Source organism: Polistes dominula, unplaced genomic scaffold (genome assembly GCF_049000335.1).
Source record: "Polistes dominula isolate Pdom_NZ unplaced genomic scaffold, Pdom_raw_medaka contig_20, whole genome shotgun sequence".
NCBI lineage: Eukaryota > Metazoa > Arthropoda > Insecta > Hymenoptera > Vespidae > Polistes > Polistes dominula.
In genome coordinates this window covers 3,556,715-3,580,922 of record NW_028301147.1, presented here as the reverse complement: position 1 = coordinate 3,580,922, position 24,208 = coordinate 3,556,715, and the positions used below count along the sequence as shown (strand labels likewise).

The following is a 24,208-nucleotide window of genomic DNA, read 5'->3' as shown; positions in this document are numbered from 1 at the left end:
ATATATATATGTATAATCCACTCGTAAGACGTATTTTTGAACAACGCTTACTACTATCATATTATCTTCAAAAGCTCGTTTATTTTTTTATATCATTTGATAATTAATTCATATTAAGTTCTTTGTTGAAAATAACATTTTATTTGCAATACAGTTTCATTAGCTGAAGAAATTTTCAGCTGTTTTCTTATTTTTTCGATTTTTATTTTAGATTCTACATATTTTTTATTTCTACAGAAAAAATCGATTAAATGTGTAAAACAAATATTTTTGGAAAGTTTTTTTAAAAAGTTTTTTCTTTCAAGGGCGCTATTTCAAGGTTGCTTAAGATTTCTCTAAAAAGGTTAAAGGAGAAATATTACAAGCTTGCTCATTGGCTAGCGCTTGAGAACTCGCCGTTAGGAAGTCTTTTCAAGCTCGCTCATTGGCTAATACTCGGTATAACCTAAAGTGAAAGCGAATAAAGCTTGGGCACCCTTAATTATTAGTGGAGAAACAGCTACGAAAGTGTTCGGATCTATTTAAGTGTTCTGATATAAAATTTCTTTTCTGATTTTATTTTGTCTTATATATATGTGAAATATCTTTTTCACGATATTAATCTATTACAAAAATTAAGTTAACGTTTTATTATTGTTTTATTAATAGTTTAAACAACTAACTTACATCTTATTAATCGATTCAAAAGTTGACTAGTTGTCAAGAGTTATTTATAAATATTTGCATATTAATATAATATAATAAAATAAATTAATATAATAAAAAGAAGATACAATGGGTCGAGATGGTAAGTAAAATGATCAAAATAATTCACAAAATAATAAAATATAATCAACTTTATGAAAATGTTCATTGACTTATTGAAATTGATTTTTTGGTTATAGACGAAAATAGTAATTCAGAAGATGAAAGGGAACGATCTAGAAGTCCTTCACAGGACTCATCTGCTAGAGTTGAAAATGTGAATAGGAGTAGATCGAATACTCGAAGTCCAACTTCATCTCCAGCAAGGTAAATATTAATTATTATACTTTATTGTATACTACTCTTATTTATCTATACTGTTATACTCTTTATTTAACATAACCTTATATTCAATCTATTGCTTTATGTTTTACAGATCTAAGCCCTCTTCGCCGATGCAAGTAGCATCACCAGCATCGTCGACTTCTGCACGTTCCAATGCCAGTTCTAGAAAGTCATATTCTAGATCTCGTTCGGCTTCTAAAAGTCGTTCGCCTTCTCCAGCATCCAGTACTCGAAATCTGAGAGCTTCCAGATCTCGTTCAAAATCTTTTTCTGAAGAACGTGCGGATAGTGGTGAAAGGAAACAAATCCAGTCACCCAGTCCTGCACGCTCTGGAAAATCTTCTTCGAGATCCAGGAGTCCATCACCGAGTAAATCCAAAGAGGGTTCACGTTCACGTTCACCTTCACGTTCAAGGTCACGTTCTAGATCTAGATCTAGATCTAATTCAGCAAAACCAAGTAAAAGTGCTTCCTCAATGAATTCTCGGTCTCCATCAAGATCACCTTCACCCAGGGTAGCTTCTAGATCGCGTTCTCGTTCTGGATCAAGAAGATCACGTTCTGTGTCTCCTAATGCTAATCGTGCATCAAGATCAAGATCAAGATCAAAATCTCGTTCACAATCAGGCTCAAGAAAGGGTTCTTGCTCTCCTAAAGCTTCGTTGGAAAATTCTTTTTCTAGTGTTAGAAAATCACGGTCAAAGTCACGTTCCACTGAAAGTTTAAAGAAACATTCTCCTTCGTCAAGAAAAAGTTCACACTCAAGATCACCATCGCATTCAGGAGATGAAAAAGCTAAATCAAAGTCACGGTCTAGATCTAGATCTGGTTCTGGATCTCGAAAACAATCTCCTATGGCTTCGCATAAAGGATCATTATCAAGATCTCCTAGTCCAGAAAGAAAAGAATTGTCAAAGTCCAAATCTAGATCAAGATCAAGATCAAATTCAGGATCGAGGAAATCATCTCGATCAAGATCAAGGTCTGGGTCAAGGAAGGCATCTCGATCAAGATCAAGGTCCGGGTCAAGGAAGGCATCCCGATCAAGATCAAGATCCGGATCAAGGAAAGCATCTCGATCAAGATCAAGGTCCGGATCAAGGAAAGCATCTCGATCAAGATCAAGGTCCGGGTCAAGGAAAGTATCTCGATCAAGATCAAGGTCTGGATCAAGAAAAGCATCCCGATCAAGATCAGGTTCAGGATCAAGAAAAGCATCTCGATCAAGATCAGGATCAGGATCAAGAAAAGCATCCCGATCAAGGTCTAGGTCTGGTTCAAGAAAAGCATCTCGATCAAGATCAAGATCAGGATCAAGAAAAGCATCCCGATCAAGGTCGAGGTCTGGTTCAAGAAAATCTGTATCTAGATCCAAATCAAGATCAAGATCATTATCAGGATCAAGAAAAGGTTCCCCATCTGGAGCAGCATCAAGAAAAAATTCACGCTCTAAATCAAGATCTGTTTCTAGATCTAGCAGATCTAGATCACGTTCTGGATCAAGAAAATCTGGTTCACGATCACGATCAGGCTCAAGATCAAAATCACCATCAAGATCCCGTTCAAGATCGCATTCAGGTTCTCGATCAAAATCAAGGTCTAAGTCCAGATCACGGTCTGCTTCTGTTGCAAAATCTGGAGGCAGATCTCGTTCAAGGTCTGGATCGAGATCAAGATCGGCTTCAAAGTCTGGTAGATCAAGGAGTCCAAGCAAAGAGTCAGATAGTGGAGTAAAAAAGCGTAAAAGAATACTCTCTGATTCAGAAGATGAAAATGATGCTGCTCAAAGTTCGAAAAAAGTAACTCGTGAATTATCCGATAGTGAAGATGAAGAAAATGCGGATAAATCAGCTAAGAAAAAAGATGATGAGGAACCAAAAGAAGATGAAGATGAAAAGAAAGATGAAGAAGAAGTTAATGTCACAGAACAAGATAATGAAGAATCCGATGATGAAATAATTCCTGGAGAGAGAGGAATGTAAGTAGAGTTTCTTATTATTTTCCTTTTTCATTAAATTATATTAGAATTAACATTTTTTTTTTTTTTAATATATTAAATAAAATATTTAACTTTAATCGTTTTTGTTATTTCTATTTTTCAGAGATGATTCCATGTCTGATTTTGATAGAATGTTGGCACGCAAAAAAGAGGAACAATCACGTAGACGCAAACGTAAGGACATTGACATAATTAATGACAATGATGATATTATTGCTCAATTGTTAGCCGACATGAAAGGTGCTTGCGAAGAAGATAGAAAGTTAAATCAATCGAATAGACCAGCTACGAATAAAATTGCAATGTTACCTAAAGTATTATCCCAATTGAAAAAGCATGATTTGCAATTGGCATTTTTGGAGCATAATGTATTAGCAGTTTTAACAGATTGGCTCGCTCCAATGCCTGATCGATCATTACCCTCTTTAAGAATAAGAGACAGTCTTTTAAAACTTTTGTGGGAGGTAAGTTTAATACAATTGATAAAAATATTTAACATTTACAATGTTATAGTTTATGTATAAATATTAAGTTTTATTTTCTTTATTCTAGTTTCCAAGAATCGATCAGTCATCTTTGAAACAATCGGGCATTGGCAAAGCTGTAATGTATTTGTATAAACATCCTAAGGAAACTAAGGAAAATAAAGAACGTGCTGGAAAATTAATCAATGAATGGGCAAGACCTATATTTAATTTGTCTGCCGATTTTAAGGCCTTATCAAAGGAAGAAAGATTACAGCGTGATTTAGAGCAAAAACCTCATAAAAGAAGGAAAGTAGAAGAAGATGGATCCTCTCTTAAATCACAGGATATTAATAAAGCCTTGAAAGGAGACTCGAAGTATGATGGTTTCTTATCATGTACTAAAAAACACATTTACATGATATTAGTAATATTCCTTTCTGCAACTTTTCTCTTAGACCTTTGAGACCTGGAGATCCTGGATGGGTGGCACGAGCACGAGTTCCTAGACCATCTAACAAAGACTACGTTGTTCGTCCTGATTGGAAGTCAGATGTCGATATAAGTAGAGTAAGTATCTCTTATTAGTATAAGTTTATACAAAAATTAACTTTCATTGTCTTATTATTATGTATAAATTAATAAATATTTTTATAGAGTACCAAAAAGCAGATGAATCGATTTGAGAGGCATATGAAAAATTACATGGATAACAAAAAAATGAAATCGGCGAGAAGAGCTGTAGATATATCGATAGAGGGACGTAAAATGTCCTTGTAATAATGTACATATTAGGGAAATCATAAAAAAATTTGATTACATCGAAAATATATTGTAATACGTTAAATCTAGTTAGTCAGTTTTTGTTGAATTAACAAATTACGTACCGTACACACATATTATTGAATTTTGTTGTACTTCACGTAAAACCTATCTGCACATGTTTTACATGTTTTTATGCATTTCGTTAGAACTTTATGTTAACCCCATGTGTATATATTTGTGTGTTACTTTAAATAACGAAATGTCATTTATATGATGTCAGAAGGTTCTTGTTTCAAATTTCTAAACATTGAATTTTTCAGTTTTTGCAATTGTAGCGGTACGTAATAAATTAAGTGAATTTCTTTATGAAATGTGATCCTTATAATAAGACAAAATAACGTTATAATAATAATAACGTAATTAGAGTAAACATGTTCATTATTATTAATTAATATTAATTTGGCAGAAATTATAGAAATTTTATAATAAGACTAAGTAACAATGACAATGAACATTATTATTGTTATTATTATAGTAATAATGCAATTTACATTACAAAGAGAATATTAATATTAATTGATATTTTGAAAAAATAATAGGGTTTTCATTATGATAATAATAAGGAAAGATATTAATTTTTTTATATTATTATTATTACTATAGTAATTATAGTAATAATAATAATAATAACAATGCAATGTACATTGCACAATAAATATTAATACTAACACTAGTTAATATTTTGACAAGAATGATGATTAAGGTATCTGCAATTATTCGCATTTCCTTAATAATAGTTCGCAATTTAATTAATTTTGATTATGTAAATTAAATTTGTAAGCCGCTCAGTAACCAAATCAATTAATTCCATAAAAAAGAAAAGTATATAACATTTATGTGATAATATACATTTTGAAATGTTTTATTGATATCTTTTATATGGTTACATTTATTCAATAGCCGTAAAAATTTTTTTATTATTTAATTGTGCATAAATTTTTTATGACTGAAATTTATAAGAATTCTAAAAGTGGAGGCAATATTTTTCGTTAGTGAACGGCTCAAACATACAAATAATATTGTTTATTTTTGTTTTTGTAATACTATTATATATTTTACATAATGAATGAATAATAATTGCTTTTTAACACTTTGTTGACTCTTGTTAACTCGTGATGCGCTTTTTTCGCATCACGCTATTTAAAAGGAAAACTCAACGAAAATAAATATTACAATTGTAATAGATTTTTTTGTACTATTGTTATACTGTTTATCATACAAAGAAGAAATATTTAAAGTTTAGTAATAAGTAAAATTTATTAAAAATTACTTATATATTGTTTTACTTTTCAATTCAATTATGAAGTAATAACCGGTGACATGAGATAAATTCTTTAAAAAATAGCCAGTCAATAAAGTGTTAATTAAAAAATTGCAAAACAATATAGTTTTGGTAATTTTTAATAATTTATCAAGGAATGTTTTTTTTAATTGCAATTTATTTTTCATTCTATGTATATATATATGTAATAGTTCAAATATATACAAATTTTTTAATTACACATGTTTCCTTTTTTCTTTCTATATACCTAATTATACATTTACATTGCGTAATGAGATAATAAAAATAATGATGTAATTAATTAAAATTTCAAATGTCAGAATAGTTTCTATTTTCAACTGTAGGTGCGCTAGTAATTCTTTTAACATGGCTTCCCGCTTCTTTACTTTTGACGGTTTCTATTAACTAAACATAGTATCATATTTATTATATATAGATTTATTATTTAATTAATTAATTATAACTTAGGAAAAAAAATAGTTAACATATTTTTAATAAAAATGGGAAAAACATCGAAAGACAAACGTGATATTTATTATAGACGAGCAAAAGAAGAAGGTTGGAGAGCTCGCAGTGCATTCAAATTATTACAAATCGATACTGAATGTAATATTTTTGAAGGTAATGTATTTCAACATAACAAAACTATAAATTTATCTTCCAATCATTTTCTATTTTCTTATTTTTTTACATTTCTTATCACAGGTGTAAATAAGGCTGTTGATTTATGTGCAGCACCTGGCAGTTGGAGTCAAGTTTTGTATAAAAAATTAAAGTATATAAATATAAATATAATAAATAATACACACACATATATTTTTAAATTCTATATAATACAATACATATGAAATTTTAGTGAAAATTACGAAAAGGCATTGGAAAATGGTGAAGATATTACGCCTCCCAAAATTCTTGCTGTTGATTTACAAGCGATGGCACCGTTGAACGGTGTTATTCAAATTCAAGGAGACATTACAAATGTTAATACTGCCAAATGTATAATTGAACATTTTGATAACATGCAAGCTGATTTAGTTGTGTGCGATGGAGCACCTGATGGTACTTTCTCAGATTTCATTTTTATTAATGTTTTAAAATTATATAAATATTAATAATAAATAATTTTGTTTCTATATATTTTAGTTACTGGATTACATGATATGGATATTTACATTCAATCTCAACTTCTACTAGCAGCTTTAAATATAACTACTTATATATTAAGACCCGGAGGAACATTTGTAGCAAAGATTTTTAGAGCTAAAGATGTCTCCTTATTATATTCGCAATTAAAAATCTTTTTTCCTTACGTCTATTGTGCCAAACCAAGTAGCTCTAGAAATTCCAGTATAGAAGCTTTCGTAGTATGCAAAGATTATTCACCGCCTGAAGGATATAAACCTCACATGTTAAATCCTCTTCTTACGCATGAGAAATGTAACTTTGATTTATTGTTGGGAATTAACAGACTAATTGTACCATTTGTTGTATGTGGAGACTTAAATCAACCTGATTCTGATACCTCCTATTCGTTTACTGTAAGGAGTATAATAGTTAATAATTACAAAAATTATTTAATTGTATAATCGTTTAAATTAATGGATTTTGACATATTTACAGATCGGTGAAGAAAAAATTACACATTATGAAGCGGTGCAAAAACCAATTGGACCTCCATATTTAGAAGCACTTTCTTTAACTCGAAATAACAGCACTGATTTTAGAAAAGCAAACGTTAGTGTTGTTATCGATAGCAATCGCTTACTGTCTTTATCTGAATTCAAGGAACAAGCAAAGCAAAAACAAAAATGTATAAATGAAAAATTAAAAGAAGAAGAAAATATGGATAAAAATCGGGAAGAAGAAAAAGAGGTGGAAGAGAAGGAGGAAGTAGAAAAGAATGAAGAGGTTGAAGAGAAGGAGGAAGTAGAAGAGAATGAAGAGGTTGAAGAGAAGGAGGAAGTAGAAGAAAATGAGGAAGTTGAAGAAAATGAGGAAGTTGAAGAGAAGGAGGAAGTTGAAGAAAATGAGGAAGTTGAAGAGAAGGAGGAAGTAGAAGAGAATCAGGAGATGGAAAAGAATCAGAAGGTTGAAGAGAAGGAGGAAGTAGAAGAGAATCAGGAGGTGGAAAAGAATCAGGAAGTAGAAGAGAATCAAGAGGTGGAAAAGAAAGAGGAGGTGGAAAAGAAAGAGGAGGTGGAAAAGAAAGAGGAGGTGGAAAAGAAAGAGGAGGTGGAAAAGAAAGAGGAGGTGGAAAGGAAAGAGGAGGTGGGAAAGAAAGAGGAGGTGGAAAAGAAAGAGGAGGTGGAAAAGAAAGAGGAGGTGGAAAAGAAAAAGGAGGTGGAAAAGGAAGAGGAGGTGAAAGAAGATGATGAGGTGTAAGAGGAAGTGAATAATACACTTTCTCTAAAGACATATCAATTAAATATATTCGGCGAAGATAATAACAGTTAAGAAAATAAATAAATTCTTTTAATCTACTAAACTAAATAAAAAATATTGTAATTAAATTAATTTATATATTAAACAAATAAACGTTCCTATTTATTCTATCTTACATAAGTTTATTTCTGTAACAAATATTATTTTAAATTTACCGCATTATAAATTACATTGGCTTATCTTCCTGTGTGTTGTATGAGCTAAAGAAAAAAGAATATTAGTAAACATTGAGAAACTCGGAAAACAAATGTACTATTAACCTTGCGCATATAAATATCAAACCCGAGTAGAACTTGTCTATCTTTAGAAGAAATTGATCAGTATTAATATTTCAAGTTGTGTGACAATTATATTCAGATCAGATATTAAATAATTCTACTTTAAAATTATTTAAAATATAAAATTAAGGAATTAAAGGATGAATTATTTAATTATCAACAAATATAATATTCCAAATTGTCTGTTACGCTATTGGACTATCCTTCGTATATCAAAATGCTTGCAAGTTAAGAAATAAGTAAAAATTTACTCTAGCAAACATTTAACGATTTTGTCTTCATGTCTTCTACTTTGGTAATTATCTTTAAAATTATAATGGAATAAGAAAAAAGAAAAATGTGTTATATTAATTTTCTCGCGCGTGTGTTGAAATTTTCCAGGTGAATAGAACTTGCAACATATGTAATAAATTATTTTGTTGTACGGAGTGTTGTAATAGGCATAAAAAAAATAAACATCCAAATCAAGAATTTTATTGTCCGTTGTGTCACGACGAAAAGTTTCCGTTGCATCAAAAATTAGATGAGAAATTACTAAATCATGTAATCATCAATCATCTTCCCTTGTATTGTTACTTGTGCGGTGATTGTTTCGAACAAAACAAGGATTTCGAATTATATGGTAATTTTTATTTTTTATTAGTAATAATTATTAAACGAATTAATAATCTACAACGTAATTTCGAATTTTCCAAGATTCCTGTAAATTTTGGTTTACAAAACGAGCTCAATTATCGATATCCGAAAGAAGATCTCTCTTGGCTACACCGGTCTCATGTTGTTTGGGAACAAAAAAGAAAGAACATTCAACAATCGATGGTGATTACAACAGTAATTTCGTTGAATCGTTAACATCACCACCACAACTTTATAGAACAACTAGTACACCGATGCACGTTGCTGTTACGAGTCAACAAACGAGCTTCGAATACAAAACACCACACTTACCGAATTTTTTATTAAAGACACCTAACATAAGTTCGGCGACATCAATTAAAAGTTACACATACTCCTCGGATTCTAAAATAAATGATTATTGTGAGGGTAAGTCTAGTAGATATTTGACTTGTTATACTAATTTGGATAAAACACCATTTCGATCTTTACCAAGTAATTTTGGTGTGGAAGAACAACAATTTATCACGAAAAACACACCAAAAGAATTGACTTTACCGGTTATGAAAGAAGGAGAAGAAAGTGAATATGTAACTGCTAAGAAAACCGAAATTTTGAACTATGAAATTGAAAAATCTAATGATAATATGGAATTAACAGAAGTTCAAGGTGGTCTATTATCAGAAATGAAAAATGTTGAAGTACGAATACACGAGGAAAGAAGATCAAATTCATTTAAAAAAGTACGATTTTCTGATCAATATGACATGAGCAGAGGTAGTACCGGTAGTACGAATATGACGGGAAATGATGAATATTATGAAGCACGACAGTCTTTATCACGATCGACTGTTAGGATGGAAGAAATACCCATGGAATCAGATAAAGAGAAACTGAATTTTTCTGTTACGAATAAAATGTCTGATAAAAATAAAAATGAATTAAACTCAGATGAGAAGAACAATAATATTGAACAAGAGAATCGATCGTACAACAGAACACGTAGCAACATATGCGTTACTCAAAAGACTTCTGGCTCTTCTCGTGTGGTGATGATGGTGATTGTCGAGGACAATTTGTCCGGTGAAACGTCAAACAATATCGGACCTCTTATCGAATCTGGCTTAAAGGAATTATCATCGATTTCCGATCTGGCTGAAAGTAAACTTTCTCAAACGACAAGTAGAAAATCGACCACCACGTTGATGGACAATAATAAAGAGAACAGTGACAACTATGAATACTATCCTGCATCAAATTCCGTATCGTCGTCGCACAATAGTAGCGTAGAAAGTTCCTTAAATAGAAAGAACGATTGTGCAGGTCTGTTTTCCAGTATGACGCATGCTGTTAAACAAGTTTTCAGAAGTTTTTCTGGTATGTTAATGAATTTTTTGAAAGCCCTATCCTATGGTATTTGTTTAATATTATTTTGAAATAAACGTTCGTTATATTTGGAGATCAAAATTGTTTTTTAAAAACCAATTGCATTATATAACATATATTATGAAATATATAATACATTTTGATATGATATAATATATTTAAAATATGTATATATATATATATTTATGTATATATATTTTCTATCCAATTATGTGTTGGTATAGGTGGAAATTTTTTAATGTCAACTTCGAACGCTCAAATGTTTCAAAATGACGAAATATCTTCATCATCGTCAACCGACAATTATCTACCAAGTTGTACTTCTTGTTCGTCAAATATTAATTCTCGTAAACGATCAAGAGATTTAAGGGAAAAATCCCCATCCTCGGATGTGATGACGAGAACCGATTCTACCATTTCACATGTGGATGATAGAAGTCCAATGCCGAAAAGACACCGTGGTTGGTATAAAATCAAAGGTCGAGAGCCCATTGCAAGGATGAAAAATCAATTGTCTTCTCCAAGAGGAATATCATCGGAGACACAAGTTTTTAGTCAAGGTTCATTGTCTGTTGGAAATACAGTTATACCGATTCCATCACGAGCACATCAATCTGTGCGATTCGATATTATATCTAACGATTAAAGAAAAATTGATCAAATGTTTCAAATAATATTAGTTCAAAGCAATACAATATTAGCTTATGTACGACAATTTTTATTTGTTGATTCATTATTATTAGATTTTAGTAAATTATATTTATTTTTCATTAATAACGTTATCTTTTGTTTATGTAGTTTTTTTTTCTTTTCTCTTCCATTTTTTGCTTGTTTGTTAATTTCATTTTTGTGGTAATATAATATTTAAAAATATAAATATATGACAAGTTTGTTGTTTGATTAGTTTTCTTGTTTTTAAATAGATTTATTTATATAAAAATTTCATATTTCGCGGCAAAAGTTATGTTTTGTTTTGCGCATGCGCAATACAACGCTGTTATACGCAGACGCGTGCATGCATGCGTTTATTTAGTTCAGAATTGTAAGGTTATATTTCATAGTGTTTCGCATTGAAAAACATTGGAATTAATATTACGAAAAAGGTATTCACTTTTATTTTAATTTTATTTTTCTAGTATTTTCAGCAACAGTTTAAATTGAGGCTATTTTTTTAGAGTTGGAAAATAATATAAGGATGTCTTCCTGGAAAAAAGCAGCTAAATCAACCCAAAAAACGCATAGAGAACGACATCAACCCGAATCTCGTAAACATTTGGGTCTTCTCGAAAAAAAGAAAGATTATGTTGCCCGAGCTAAAGATCATCATAAGAAGGAGCGTACTTTAAAGTTATTGCAACAACGTGCACTCAATAGAAATCCAGATGAATTTTATTTCCACATGATCAATTCTAAGGTAGAGAAAGGTATTCACAGAGAAAAAGATAAGGATGATGAGCATACGCCTGAGCAAATTAAATTAATGGAGACTCAAGATATCAAATACATTGCATATAAGAGAAACATAGAAGCTAAAAAAGTTGAGAAGTTGCAGAGTCGATTACACTTATTAGATGCTGTTAATGAAACAAAAAACAGTCATACATTCTTTGTGGATAGTGATGAAGAAGAAAAAAATTTTGACATTGTTAAAAAGCTAAATACACACCCTGCATTATTGTCCAGACGTTCAAATAGACCTAATTTGGATAAATTAAAAGAGACCAGTTTTCCACAAGTCGATGAAAATACTCTTGCTAGTATCGAACAGCAGAAACGCATGGCTTATAAGGAATTAGATAAGAGAATTGAAAGAGAACGAGAGTTAACAGTAGTACAACAAAAATTAGAAATTCAGAGAGCTTTAGCTAGAGAGAAGGAAAGAAAACCGAAACAAGTTAAACCTGGGTCCAGATATTCTGCTCCAATCTATAAATGGAAGTTTGAAAGGAAGCGATAATGTGCCATTATACGTATAAGGTATGAACTTCTCTGCGAAAGACTAAAATTTAAGATATTAAATTATTTTAGTTTTTTCATTGTTCACATTATGCAATGTTTCATTTATGTTATTAGATTATTAAGATCATTGTAAGTTAATATTAATTAAATGAATATTTGTAATACAGTCATTCCTTTATTCAATGATTGTAACCCTGACCATTGACCTAATGTTATTAGTCTTGTTTCTTGATATTTATCCAGGAGCCATTCCCATCATTTGTCCTGAAGTCGTTCCCGGCATTGCTGGCATTTGTCCTGAAGTCATTGCTGGCATTTGTCCTGAAGTCATTGCTGGCATTGCTGGCATTTGTCCTGGAGTCATTGCTGGCATTTGTCCTGGAGTCATTCCTGACATCGCTGGCATTGCTGGCATTGCTGGCATTGCTGGCATTTGTCCTGAAGTCGTTCCTGACATCCCTGGCATTCCCATCATTTGTCCTGAAGTTGTTCCTGACATACCTGGCACTTGTCCTGTGGTCATTGCTGGCATTGCTGGCATTGCTGGCATTGCTGGCATTTCTGATGATTGTGTAGTAGTCATCATTGGCAACTCCGTTGATATGCTGACACAATTGTAAGTCAATTCCCATGATTTATATTTAGTAGTTATTTCAGTCCGAAGACAAGCAGTGATTGATCTAAAAGAAAATAGTTATTTATAAAGTAAAAATTATTGAATTATGATTTAAAAGAATATTATTTACCTGGGAAATCGATTCAATTCTAAAATGTTAGCGCAAACACTTGAAAATAAACTACCAGGTACTCGGCTGCATATTTTAAAAGGTTTATACTCTATTGATAAGATTAATTAAATATAGTAATTAAATTACACGTGGTTAAAAGGATACTTTATGAAAATCTTACCTGTAACAGTTCGATTAGTTAGGACTATTGTATTCAATGTGATATTTACATTCAATCCATTTGTTTCATAATTAAAATTTACACAAACTAAACAAAAATCAAATAAAATGAATCATTACAAAAATCATAGACGCATAGAGTATTTTTTTTTCTTGAACTTACGTTGTTTTCTCATTTTAGTGTAGATGATGATAACATTTTCACAGCAAGAACAGGAATAAGATGTTGGACATGTACATGATCTTCCACTTACTGAATTCGTTTTGAAAATCAAAAATGCTCTTGATGTAGGAAATCCTATATGATGCATTTGATTATTTAAATATACGTTCAACTTTTATTCTTTTTCTTCTTATAAATATAAATAATGAAAAAATGAAAATATACAAGTAAATTTTCCAATGAACTAACTTTGCTTTTTATTTATATTAAATTCAGAAAAAATGCACAACAATATGATAATTATTTTACAAAGTCGTAAATGCATTTTTTTCACACAGGATTATAACCAATATTAAAAATATTCTACAAATAAAACAAACAGTTCGGAGAGTTAAACACGCGACTATGTTTCTATACTTTGAAAGATCTACCATAAAATAAACTGAATTCTCTGATTTTACATCTATTCGATACCTTTTCTACCGGATATAATAATTACTATGATGACCGATATAAAATGTTCATTGAATTTTAGAGGAAATCAACGTGTCTTTTTGTCACAATTATATTTCATCTAACAATATTTTTATATAATTACAGTTCAACTGATTGTGAGCTTTATATTTCGTTTTCGTTACTTCAAAATAAAAAGTCCATGATTTTTGATCCAATTTTAAAATTGAAGAAAGGTAATTAAAGTACATATTAAAAATATTAAGAAGAAGAATACGATAAATATTTTTTTTCTTTTTTTTAAAATGATACAATAAATTATTATTGTTAATCTATAAAGTATATAAATAACAAAATTTATTATTATAAATCTAATATATCATCATCATCATCATCATCATCATCATCATCATCGCTGTCATTATCGTCGTCATCATCATCGTTATCTTGGTCACTGTAATCATTATAATCACTGTCGTCGTCACCTGGAAGAATTTCGACTTGACCTAATCCACCCCCATCTTCCGGTTTTAGGTAAGCCAAACCATTTGAACCAAATCGGATGCAATCTAATCCAACCTGAATACGTGAACATAATTTTCATTTGTTATCATTTATGCATTTAAAGAATTATAATGAAACATTTTAATAAAAAGAATAATATTTTTTCTTATGTATATATAAAAATATAAGTAAAATTAAAAAGTAGGATCATAAAAATGTCATACTTTGAACAATGTCGTATCTCTAAATTTGCCTTCCATGTTGACACAGAGATGAATGTTTCTACCTTGGAAAAAAATATTATAAAATCTCACGCAAGCTCTAATATACGGAATCCTTGGCACTGGTACACAAATTGGTCTAGGATTTTTTCCTAAAAAAAAAAACAAAATGAAAATAATCAGAAAAATAACAAATTCACTGTTAAATTTAATATAAATTAAAAAATAAATTTACCAGAAATCGTTCTAGTGTAAAGAACCCTATCATTCATCATCACCTTTGCAGTAAAACTGAACTCATCTGGATCATAAGTTACGTTAACACATGCTTTTTGTTTCCACGCTGAGAAAAGTATTCTTGAACAACAACTACAAACACCTAAAGCACATTGACATGGTCCCTGTCTGGTTGCTGTTACTTCTGTAGAGTTTGCACTTGCGTTCACTGCTTGTCTTAACAAAGTTTCCAATTGTTTCAATGATTCCTCATTTTTTAGAATGATTTTTATATTTTTGTCAATATCAACAACGTTCACATTACATTCTGATAATGAAAATATCAGAAATAATAATATCGTTTGTACGATCAATATTCTTCGAATTTTCATTTTGATATCAAATCGAATTCACATTTTCTTCATTTGGAAATAGTAATACTTGTCTGTTAAACGATCGAAACACGACTGGTTAAGTTAACGGACTCGACATGTGTATTATGACCTCGTTTAATGGAGAAATTTAGGTTTACTTCGAGTGTTCACCCATATTTTGCATTTTCATGGTTCCTTGTGATGATTGTAAAATATCTAAACGTATGCATGCGTGTATATGTAAAAACGTGACACGAAGATTCGATTATAATACTAATAATTTATAGTACTGTCATTTAAAATGATTAAGTATTGAATTAAGGAAAAATAGATTTACACATAAATCTGACATTTTCAAAGCGTTGATCGTGATCTTGTATGAGGTCGTGTAATTAAAAAATTCTTGAATGTGCAAGGACATAAAATTAATTTGAAACCAGTTTATAGCAACACTATAAGTATATTACTTCGATGCTATTATAATAGCGAAAGAGAAGAAAATATTTTCTCGGGTGAAAGGGGGTCGCCAAGTACAAAAATTTTGGAAAGACCTTAATCGTTAATCATAAATTAAAAAATTATATATATTATATTTTAAAATAATAAATACTCATAATTTTACTTATACTATTGTACAAAATATTGTAATTAAATAATAATAATTTATAAAATTAGATCAATATTTTAATTGTCCAATCGCAGCTTCGTCTTCAGGACTAAGAGTTGTACCAACGTTGTTCGTAACTTCGAGATCGGATTGTTCGAAATTAACTTCATCGTAAATTTCTGGTTCATTCGAATTAATCATTTGAAAATAATTAACTATACTTTCGTTTGGTTTTAACAAGGATATACCATCCGCACCGATTTTCATGCAATTGAAATGTAGAATTAAAATCGGTGCGTTGACGACGCGTGTTTCAAGATCCATACAAGCGTGAAGATTCTTGCCAGGTGTGTGAATGTCGTATAATCGAGCACAAAACGTTATCACAGGCACAAAAACCATTGGAATGCAAATTGGTGGAGGATTTTTTGCTGCGAAAAAGAAATCAGGATGAAATAACTTAGATTCATTTTGTCGTTGATCGTTCATTAAACTCACCAGTCAAGGAACTAGAAAAAATTTCTTTTTCGTTCATACTAAAAACCATTCTGATAGCAAATTCTAGAGGGTCGTAAACGAATTTGGTACATACACGTCGATCAAAATTAATTGCGGTTAAATTAACACCTGTACAACAATCACATGACAAATTGTTACATGAACAAGGCATTCCGCGAGAAACAAATTTCGGCATTTGATTTGGACTTCTTTCGGCTTCTTCCAGTTCACCTTTTAATTCTAATCCCGTTGTTGGATCGTAATAGGCTGACATGTACTCTGACAAATCTAAAAATACACTTTTTTTTTTTAAATTATCATCCTATTTTAAAAATATATTTTACATGTTTAATATAATAAATTGATATTTTTCAATTGAAATCATGTTTGATTAATTTTTACTTCTGATGATTACTTAAAATAATTTTTAAATGTTATCTATTTACCTATATTTACGGGTTTTTTACTGTAGCTAATATTCACGATCGTTGAAATTAAAATTAATAAGGTAAATAATTGTCGAGTCATTTTTCTGTTGCTCGATTCACTCGCGAGCTAAGATGTTTCGTGTTTCGGTTTCAATTCAAGACTGAAATTAATTTTACCTTGGACCATACCACGAAGACATTGAATTCATTATTTATGCATAAACTTTCGATAGAAAGTTAAGCTTAAGGCGAGCTGTAAATTTGCTTTACCGTATTTATGATCTCGATACTTTCATCTCGATTCATTTTTTTTTGTGGGCATGTATTTCTAAATATACGTGCTTCTCTGTGTCTTACATTTAATGCAGTTCTTTTTAATTATATTTTTTTAGTTACAAAAATAATTATAATAATTAATATGTTATTCATAAATTATTAATAATTAAATATCTCGTACAAAACAATTCGTGAAAAATATTAGGTTGTTTCAACATCTGTAAAACAATTTTTCATTTATATTTTGTGTACATGTGTAAGTCTTTTATTCGATATGTATGTCTAAGTACAAGTTTCAATAAGTTAATTAAATAAGAATTTGTATAAATAAATATACGATAATAAATAAAGATTTGTCTTAAATAATATCAAACTATGCGAGAGCATCGCATTATGGCAGAGGTCGTGAATGATATGATATCTCTCAATGAATTTTATCTTTGCTTAACCTACGAGAACGTAATTTTACCATAAATATCAAAATGAACAATTAAACTTTAGTCAAAAAAATAAAAATTATGAGTATAAATTTGATTAACCGAAATTGATTCTTTTTTTTCGAAAATTTCATATTAATTTTATGCCTAGGTTATTAAACATTTTATACGTCCCTGTCAAAAAGAATTATTCCAATTTTCGAAACATTTGTCATTATCGATAATTAGAGCTTAAAGTCGATCGAAATGATTTTTCTTTTTTTATTTTACAGCCTCATGATTCTACTTTGACGGCCATTTTGTTTTTTCCTTGCAAGAAAATCAGTGATACCAATTGAATAATCATCATCCTCTTCGGGATGACTCGATTGTTGTTGATTCGTCACAACTTTATTTTTCTTTCCTTTAGGTTTATGATCATCCTGAACGAGTGCACTTAAAACTGCATCTTCTTCCTCGTCATCGTCGTCATCCAAATCATCAAGATCCTCAGTTTTTTCATCCTCGTTTTCATCTTCATCTTCTTCATCTTCTTGTTCTTCGTGTTTGTCAGTATCAGCATCATCCTCTTCATCTTCGTCATCTTCTAAATCATCATCGTCGTCATCGTCCAATTCATCAAGGTCATCATCATCATCGTCATCCAAAAGATCATCCTCGTCGTTTTCATCCTTGATCGGTTTTTTCAACGGCTTTTTTTTAATATCGTCATTGATGGCGTTTATACTTGTCGCAGTTATACTAGGTTTTTTATTTTGATTGCTACCAACTTTTTTAATTTTATGATTAATCAAAGGCTTTTCAAATTTGACCAATTTGTTTGTAATCTTCGTTTCTTCGTTTTGATTATTAACAGTTGGAGATTCGTTAGTCGCTAGATCTGTTAACGAATCAGAATTCTGCGTAAAACCTTCGATATTTTCAGTATTACTTTCGGTATTACTTTCTTCCTCAATGCTATTCAAATTTTGCGGATCATCAGCGTTTTGATTTTCATTCAAACTTTCTAAAATCAAAGCATCGTTTGGATTATTGGAAGATTCTTGGTTTAACAAAGTTGCAGGAGCTGCTGTTGTTGGTCTCGTTAAGATTGGTATAGTGAATTGTAGGAGTGGAGGTGCGGTAGAGACTTTGGGTTTTTTCGTAGAAGTTTCATCGTCACCCGTGATGATATCCAACAATGCTCCAAATCCAAGAACATCGTCATCGTCATCGTCCTCTTCTTCATCCTCAGCTGATCCAACGTTGGATGATGCACTGTCCGTTACAGCGTTCAAACTTGGTCTAACCGAGTCATCGTCATCATCATCGTCATCATCGTCATCATCCGAACCTAAACCAAACAGATCGTCGTCGTCGTCTTCTTCAGAAGTTGGCTCAGATACAACGACTGGTAATGGCTCCGCTGGACGTAATTTTAATCCATCCGGACCGAATCTATAAGAAAAAAAAAACAAACAAACAAAAAAACACGGAAGATAAAATTCAGAAAAGTTGATTAAATAATAATATTAATAAAATATGTTATTTGTGTATTTTAATAAATCACCTAAAACAACTGACGCGTAAGCTGGCTTCCAATTCGGTTGCTGATTGAAGTTCCAATCCTAGGCAAGCTTTGAAATGATTGTTGACGTCTCTTTTGATGGAATAAATTCTTCCGCAAAATTTGCTGAAACCACCTGGTAGTGGTACGCAAACAGGTTTTGGATTTTTACCTATAAACAAGAAACAAAAAAGAAAATTATGTTAAAAAGGAAAACAATGATATGTGAATCGATCGATATTCTTCATACAAACTTATATACGACACATGAAAATATTTTATTTTATTTAGTCATAGGAATGCATCTGAACGAACGTATTACTTCCGATAATTATCCACCGTTTATGGTCACCCGGTGAAAGTCATGGTCACCTTAATATCTACGAGAATAATCAAAATATCGTATCCGTGTAATTAACACACTTCCTACGTTAACAACATCTACACCTGTCTCTGAAGATCATGGGCACACACGGCGTGTCTCTAATATGTTTATTAATTATAAAAGAAATTAGTTTTTCTTTCTTTCTTCTGGTTTTTTTTTATTTTTCTTGTCACGGAACGTTGCGTCAAGGATTAAGTTAACTCGTTACATGATAGACAGAACGTAAAGATTACCGATGCGTCCAGAGACAATGACTTTCTTCCTTATAGAAAATAAACGGCAATGGGTGATACGTGTTACCGTTAGTTCATAAATTTCATGTATTATAGTTTATATATGTAGGATTGTGAACACCTCTATTTGAAATAAAATAATCGATTGGGAGGAATTTAATCGAAGGATCTTGGATAGTTTATAGGTTAGAAAAATTGTTCATAAAACAGATGACCAAGATTCGAATTTGGTTCAGTCCATTAAATTTTTTCACGAATCTTGTTTTATATTTATCAAATATTTACCGTTTACTATTGTTGAAGTAAGAATGTTGTCACCGAAACTCAATTGCACCGCTAAATTGTCATCTTGAAGATACTGTAAAGAAGCACATCCTAAAAACAGAATTACAATTGGTAAGTGAAAAATAATCAAGAGTTGAAAACACATAGACTGATTGGTAAATCTAATCGGATTTATTGTTTCACCTGGTCCTTTCAATTGCACCAACGGAATGTGAAAATCTCGACAACAGTTGCAAATGAGATTACTGCATGTACAATATCTGTTAACATTTTCAGTAGTTTCGGCTATCGTTGGTAATTGAACGGATTGTTTCGGAACATTATTGGCACGTATACTTCGATTCACTGCTACCAGGCCTGAATCTGTACACATAATCAAATTATATTGAAACTTTTTTATACGTTGATCTCAACAATAAATTTATTATTATTTACTTACCGATTACTCTTCCATAAGCAGCAAATGCGATCACTAAAAGTATTAACAGCAGTTCCACCACTGATGACAGACGCATTTTTACGATTTATCTGCAAATCATATAAATTCAATTAATTTAATGAATTTATTTATGTCATAAAAAGGTGATTAATATTTGCATAGAGATTCTTAATAATTTTTAATTAATGAAAGTAGCTACCATTTATTGGATCAGTATTTTAAAACCCTGTTAAACAATTTGTTTTAATTATGAACGAATAGTTATTTAAAAAATGATCGTATTCTACGTTTCATAATATTCCAAAAAATAAAATAAAAAAATAGAGTCAAAAGGAAGAATTCTGTTGGAATAAACTGGTCTTTAAGAAATATTATTTACGACACACGCACAACGATAGTTTGAAGTTTCTTGTCCGCGACCGCTTGACCTAAATCTCGGTCACGGTCAAAGCAAAGTATCTTTCGTGTACATAAACTAAAAGAAGATGACGAATAACTCAATGATGAAGAGATAAAAGTTAACTCATCATACAACTACTGTGTCGAGTGCAAGGTAATCGTTCATTTCTATAACTTTATATGGTTGGTTTACTCATCTACCAAGAGCTAACATTTTAATATGCTTGCTGAGTACTTTAAAGAACCGTTTTGATTGATCGATCACGAACTGAAACTATTTGACGACTCAGAATATTTTCAAATATTTCTAAATAGGAAATGGCGAGTTAAAAGACGATCATTTTGCAACAGATACACGATCAGGAAACCAGAAACAAACTTAACATACAAGTATTTGAATCATTTTAATTTAAACAACAACGTTAATGACATAATCGAGTTTAATGATAGAAAAAAATAATCAAAGATTTTTATTGGAATTTATTTGAATGGATAAAAAAACAGATTGTTTTTAAGATATAACAATAAACTTACAATTAGAGAATGAACACGAAATAATAGATGACGTAATATTGTATTGAATAAGAAAATAACGAAATAATTATGTTAAGACTTACCTTTAATCCTTATTAAAAAAAAAAAAAATAAACGAAGCAAATCGTTGGCTAAAAAGATCGACGTACGATTCGATCGTATTGAAACGGCGAATTCCTCTTATAAAAAAAAAAAAAAGAAATGCTTCTATCCTCTTTGCACCCTTTCGACTCGTTTTTCTTCGACTCTTAATCTTACGGAGGCCAATGTCCAACTGAAGATGCCGCCCAACTCCCCCCAAGGTTTCTTTAAAAGTCGGTCACAGACCACCACCACCATCACCACCACCTGCCTCGGCTGTGTTGCTGCTAGGATTATTAAACATTCTAATGTGTTCTAGGTAAATAAGACTCTTGGTAGATTCTAACCGTCTATAGAAATCCCCCCCTCCCACTATTAAAAACACTGATAGTTCTCCAACTCGCCAGACTGTTTCAACGTCAACGACCATAAGAATATCGCATGAGGAAATCATTCTCTTTTTATGTTTCTTTTTCTTTCTTTCTTTCTTTTCTTCTCTTCTCTTCTCGTGTTGCCTTCGTACGAGTCACGGTCAAGAACGTGTTTGGATGAACTATGCTCGTTCAGTTTTCTCAATGAAGGTCTCTTACTTTCGAGTAATATGATTCAACGTTATATTTTTTTTTTAAATTACTATCAGGAAGTTAAGATCATGATCTTTTATTTTATATTTTTATTCTGAATTTTGATTAGAAATATTAGTGTATTATTGTTGCAAGTATGAATAAGATTATTTGAGGACTTGTTTGAATGTATTAAAAAATAAATCAAATTATTAAATAAATATAGCAAATAAATGTTACCAAGTTTCCAAAAAGAATCTTGAATTACTTTTGTATCCAATTCAAGTTGTTTATGACATTTAATGCTTCAAGTTTAATTTAATTTAATTTAACTATCAATTAATAGTTGTTAATATTGTACAATTATCTGTTGCATTTATTTAACATTGATTAATACAATTTGTTTATTTCTTTTTCTTTTTTGGTTTAAGATATTCCTAAGTTTGATAAAATATTTATTGATGTATTTATTTTGAAATCGTTTTTAAGTTATTCATATTCGAGATAATGAAAAACAGCAACTTATTTTCTATTTCTATTGACGACACAAATACCAATGTAGAGAGAGTCCCACTTTTCGATATCTCCTATCGCTATAAAATAATATCAATTGAAAAAAAGGCTAAGGAATAGCACAGCGAGTATGATGATCGTTGAACAGGTGTTCGTTTTTATATTCATCGAATGTGCTTAGGTACCTTTTATCCTGACGCAATTACGATAATGATATTTTTCTTTTGCCATGCAATAAAAGCTAACTAATTGTAAATGTATAATTTGTACACCTATTTACCTCGAAACCTGTTAAAAGATAATATTCAAACGTAAAGTGTATTCAAAAATTATTATATTATGATTTATTTTAAACATTTATTTTATAATTATCCTATAATTATATGTTTATAAAGGATACAATTTCTAGGTTTTTAGTTCTGCAATTTGAATAAAAAAGAGAAAAATTCTCCGAAAAAATATCAAAGAAGAGACTCTAATTGATATTTACGATCTGATAAAAAGTTAGTTTAAAAAAAAAAATATCAAAGAAGAGTAATCGATAATTAATATCGTGTAATTCTTGAACTAACCCATAGATTAATAACTTGGAACAAAAAAAATATTAATATGGTCTAGAAAATTTGAATTTAAATAACAGTGATTTAGTGAATTATTTTTAATGCGACTTGAAAATGATAAATAGATTGCAATTTGAAGTATACGATGGCAAGATGGCAAAACACGTTGGACGTCCTGCGGAAGGAACGTGTTGTACATATCGATGCAGTTAAATCGTAAAGAAAAGAGAGAGATGTTCGTATACTGAATAAATAATAACTTACACAGAGAAAAAAAATAAAAAAAGAAAGAGAGAGAGAGAGAGAGAGAGAGAGAGTAGGAAGGTAATCATAAACGTCGATCAAGATCACGGTTATCTTTTAATATCTTTGGTGTCATTGACCTCATCTTCAACAATTTCTCGTGTGTCCTAGGTAAAACATTAAAACGTAATCGAACGATCTTTTCAGCGAAGGATGATAATCGCGAAATTAATCAACAAAAAAAGACTCCCCCCTAAAAAAAGAACAAAAATAAATGTCAGTTAAAACGAGCAGAAGAAGAAGAAGAAGAAGAAGGAAGAATATGAAGAAGACAAAGATGATGGGTGAGGATTGAGAAGTTCGAGAAGGAATTTACAAACGAATCCATATGGAATGGTGTTTTAGGCCTTTCTCCGGTTAGTAGGTCGAAGAAAGTAGTGGTCGGTAGTGGTTTACCTTGGCTAATAATTGTTCGGCCATGGTTCGTACGATTCTTGCCTGTTAACCACTCGAAAACTGAGTGTCGTGTTGTCCCGAACGGTGTGTATTTTTAAAACAAGTCCTACCATCTCTCGAGGATTCTTTAATTAAACCATTCTACCAACTGTAAACCAACTGACAGTAATATCTGGGTCATTGTACCGAGAGAAACGAGTTTCGTGACGCAAGTTATTTCGAAGAAAATAATCGAAAGAAAAGAAAAGAAAAAAGAAAAGAAAAATAGAAAATACAGAAAAAAATACAAATTGTACATAAATTTTGCATCATATTTATTATCGCGGTTAGACGAGTTTTCTTTTGGTTACGATAACGAAAAAAAAAGAAAAGATAAAACAGTTTAAAGAGATTTAGAGATAGCAATACGTTTTTTTTTTAATGATGGAATTAACATGGCGAAAGTAAAATAATTCCGTTATAATTTCCGTTGGAATTGACGCCAACATAGTTCGTTCTTTCTTTCTTTATTTATTTCTTTCTCTCTATTTCTGGTCAAAGTAAAAGTAAATACTTTTAGTTCGATATTGAAATAAGATACCAAGAGGTACGAAGTAAAGAGTCCAGA

General features: G+C 30.7%; 8 protein-coding genes across 9 annotated transcripts; 4 read left to right on the top strand and 4 right to left on the bottom strand.

Annotated features, from left to right (window-relative positions):
* The first annotated feature begins 482 nt into the window (after nucleotides 1–482).
* LOC107074121 (uncharacterized) lies at nucleotides 483–5,502 on the top strand. The gene is made up of 7 exons (XM_015335225.2): nucleotides 483–787; nucleotides 885–1,011; nucleotides 1,121–3,007; nucleotides 3,132–3,492; nucleotides 3,581–3,870; nucleotides 3,951–4,062; nucleotides 4,150–5,502. The coding sequence occupies exons 1-7, from the start codon at nucleotides 775–777 to the stop codon at nucleotides 4,270–4,272; spliced, it is 2,913 nt and encodes a 970-aa protein (XP_015190711.1). The 5' UTR covers nucleotides 483–774; the 3' UTR covers nucleotides 4,273–5,502.
* Nucleotides 5,503–5,948: 446 nt separating this feature from the next.
* Trm7-32 (tRNA methyltransferase 7-32) lies at nucleotides 5,949–8,161 on the top strand. The gene is made up of 5 exons (XM_015335077.2): nucleotides 5,949–6,220; nucleotides 6,305–6,374; nucleotides 6,456–6,658; nucleotides 6,743–7,137; nucleotides 7,220–8,161. Exons 1-5 carry the CDS (start codon nucleotides 6,100–6,102, stop codon nucleotides 7,979–7,981), a joined length of 1,551 nt encoding a protein of 516 aa, XP_015190563.2. The 5' UTR covers nucleotides 5,949–6,099; the 3' UTR covers nucleotides 7,982–8,161.
* Nucleotides 8,162–8,477: 316 nt separating this feature from the next.
* On the top strand, nucleotides 8,478–11,115 carry LOC107074052 (uncharacterized). Its single transcript, XM_089177387.1, has 4 exons — nucleotides 8,478–8,614; nucleotides 8,701–8,941; nucleotides 9,016–10,311; nucleotides 10,545–11,115. Exons 1-4 carry the CDS (start codon nucleotides 8,600–8,602, stop codon nucleotides 10,964–10,966), a joined length of 1,974 nt encoding a protein of 657 aa, XP_089033513.1. The 5' UTR covers nucleotides 8,478–8,599; the 3' UTR covers nucleotides 10,967–11,115.
* Nucleotides 11,116–11,286: 171 nt separating this feature from the next.
* On the top strand, nucleotides 11,287–12,449 carry LOC107074226 (putative U3 small nucleolar RNA-associated protein 11). The gene is made up of 2 exons (XM_015335481.2): nucleotides 11,287–11,423; nucleotides 11,496–12,449. Exon 2 carries the CDS (start codon nucleotides 11,516–11,518, stop codon nucleotides 12,275–12,277), a length of 762 nt encoding a protein of 253 aa, XP_015190967.1. The 5' UTR covers nucleotides 11,287–11,423; nucleotides 11,496–11,515; the 3' UTR covers nucleotides 12,278–12,449.
* A 65-nt stretch (nucleotides 12,450–12,514) lies between these two features.
* LOC107074227 (uncharacterized) lies at nucleotides 12,515–13,499 on the bottom strand. Its single transcript, XM_015335482.2, has 4 exons — nucleotides 13,351–13,499; nucleotides 13,189–13,275; nucleotides 13,026–13,116; nucleotides 12,515–12,959 (listed from the first exon to the last, which is right to left on the bottom strand). Exons 1-4 carry the CDS (start codon nucleotides 13,496–13,498, stop codon nucleotides 12,515–12,517), a joined length of 771 nt encoding a protein of 256 aa, XP_015190968.2. The 5' UTR covers nucleotide 13,499.
* A 648-nt stretch (nucleotides 13,500–14,147) lies between these two features.
* LOC107074053 (uncharacterized) lies at nucleotides 14,148–15,139 on the bottom strand. The gene is made up of 3 exons (XM_015335072.2): nucleotides 14,764–15,139; nucleotides 14,532–14,680; nucleotides 14,148–14,382 (listed from the first exon to the last, which is right to left on the bottom strand). Exons 1-3 carry the CDS (start codon nucleotides 15,134–15,136, stop codon nucleotides 14,167–14,169), a joined length of 738 nt encoding a protein of 245 aa, XP_015190558.2. The 5' UTR covers nucleotides 15,137–15,139; the 3' UTR covers nucleotides 14,148–14,166.
* A 605-nt stretch (nucleotides 15,140–15,744) lies between these two features.
* Nucleotides 15,745–16,940, bottom strand: LOC107074064 (uncharacterized). Its single transcript, XM_089177390.1, has 3 exons — nucleotides 16,670–16,940; nucleotides 16,224–16,511; nucleotides 15,745–16,156 (listed from the first exon to the last, which is right to left on the bottom strand). The coding sequence occupies exons 1-3, from the start codon at nucleotides 16,749–16,751 to the stop codon at nucleotides 15,795–15,797; spliced, it is 732 nt and encodes a 243-aa protein (XP_089033516.1). The 5' UTR covers nucleotides 16,752–16,940; the 3' UTR covers nucleotides 15,745–15,794.
* Nucleotides 16,941–17,118: 178 nt separating this feature from the next.
* Nucleotides 17,119–23,660, bottom strand: LOC107074062 (uncharacterized). 2 transcript variants are annotated; one of them, XM_015335086.2, is made up of 6 exons: nucleotides 23,602–23,660; nucleotides 20,253–20,341; nucleotides 19,997–20,176; nucleotides 19,814–19,903; nucleotides 18,914–19,082; nucleotides 17,119–18,801 (listed from the first exon to the last, which is right to left on the bottom strand). In XM_015335086.2, exons 2-6 carry the CDS (start codon nucleotides 20,326–20,328, stop codon nucleotides 17,631–17,633), a joined length of 1,686 nt encoding a protein of 561 aa, XP_015190572.1. In that variant the 5' UTR covers nucleotides 20,329–20,341; nucleotides 23,602–23,660; the 3' UTR covers nucleotides 17,119–17,630. The 2 variants fall into 2 exon arrangements, with proteins under 2 accessions (XP_015190572.1, XP_015190569.1); XM_015335083.2 differs by lacking the exon at nucleotides 23,602–23,660 and adding an exon at nucleotides 21,269–21,976.
* Between the last annotated feature and the right edge of the window lie 548 nt (nucleotides 23,661–24,208).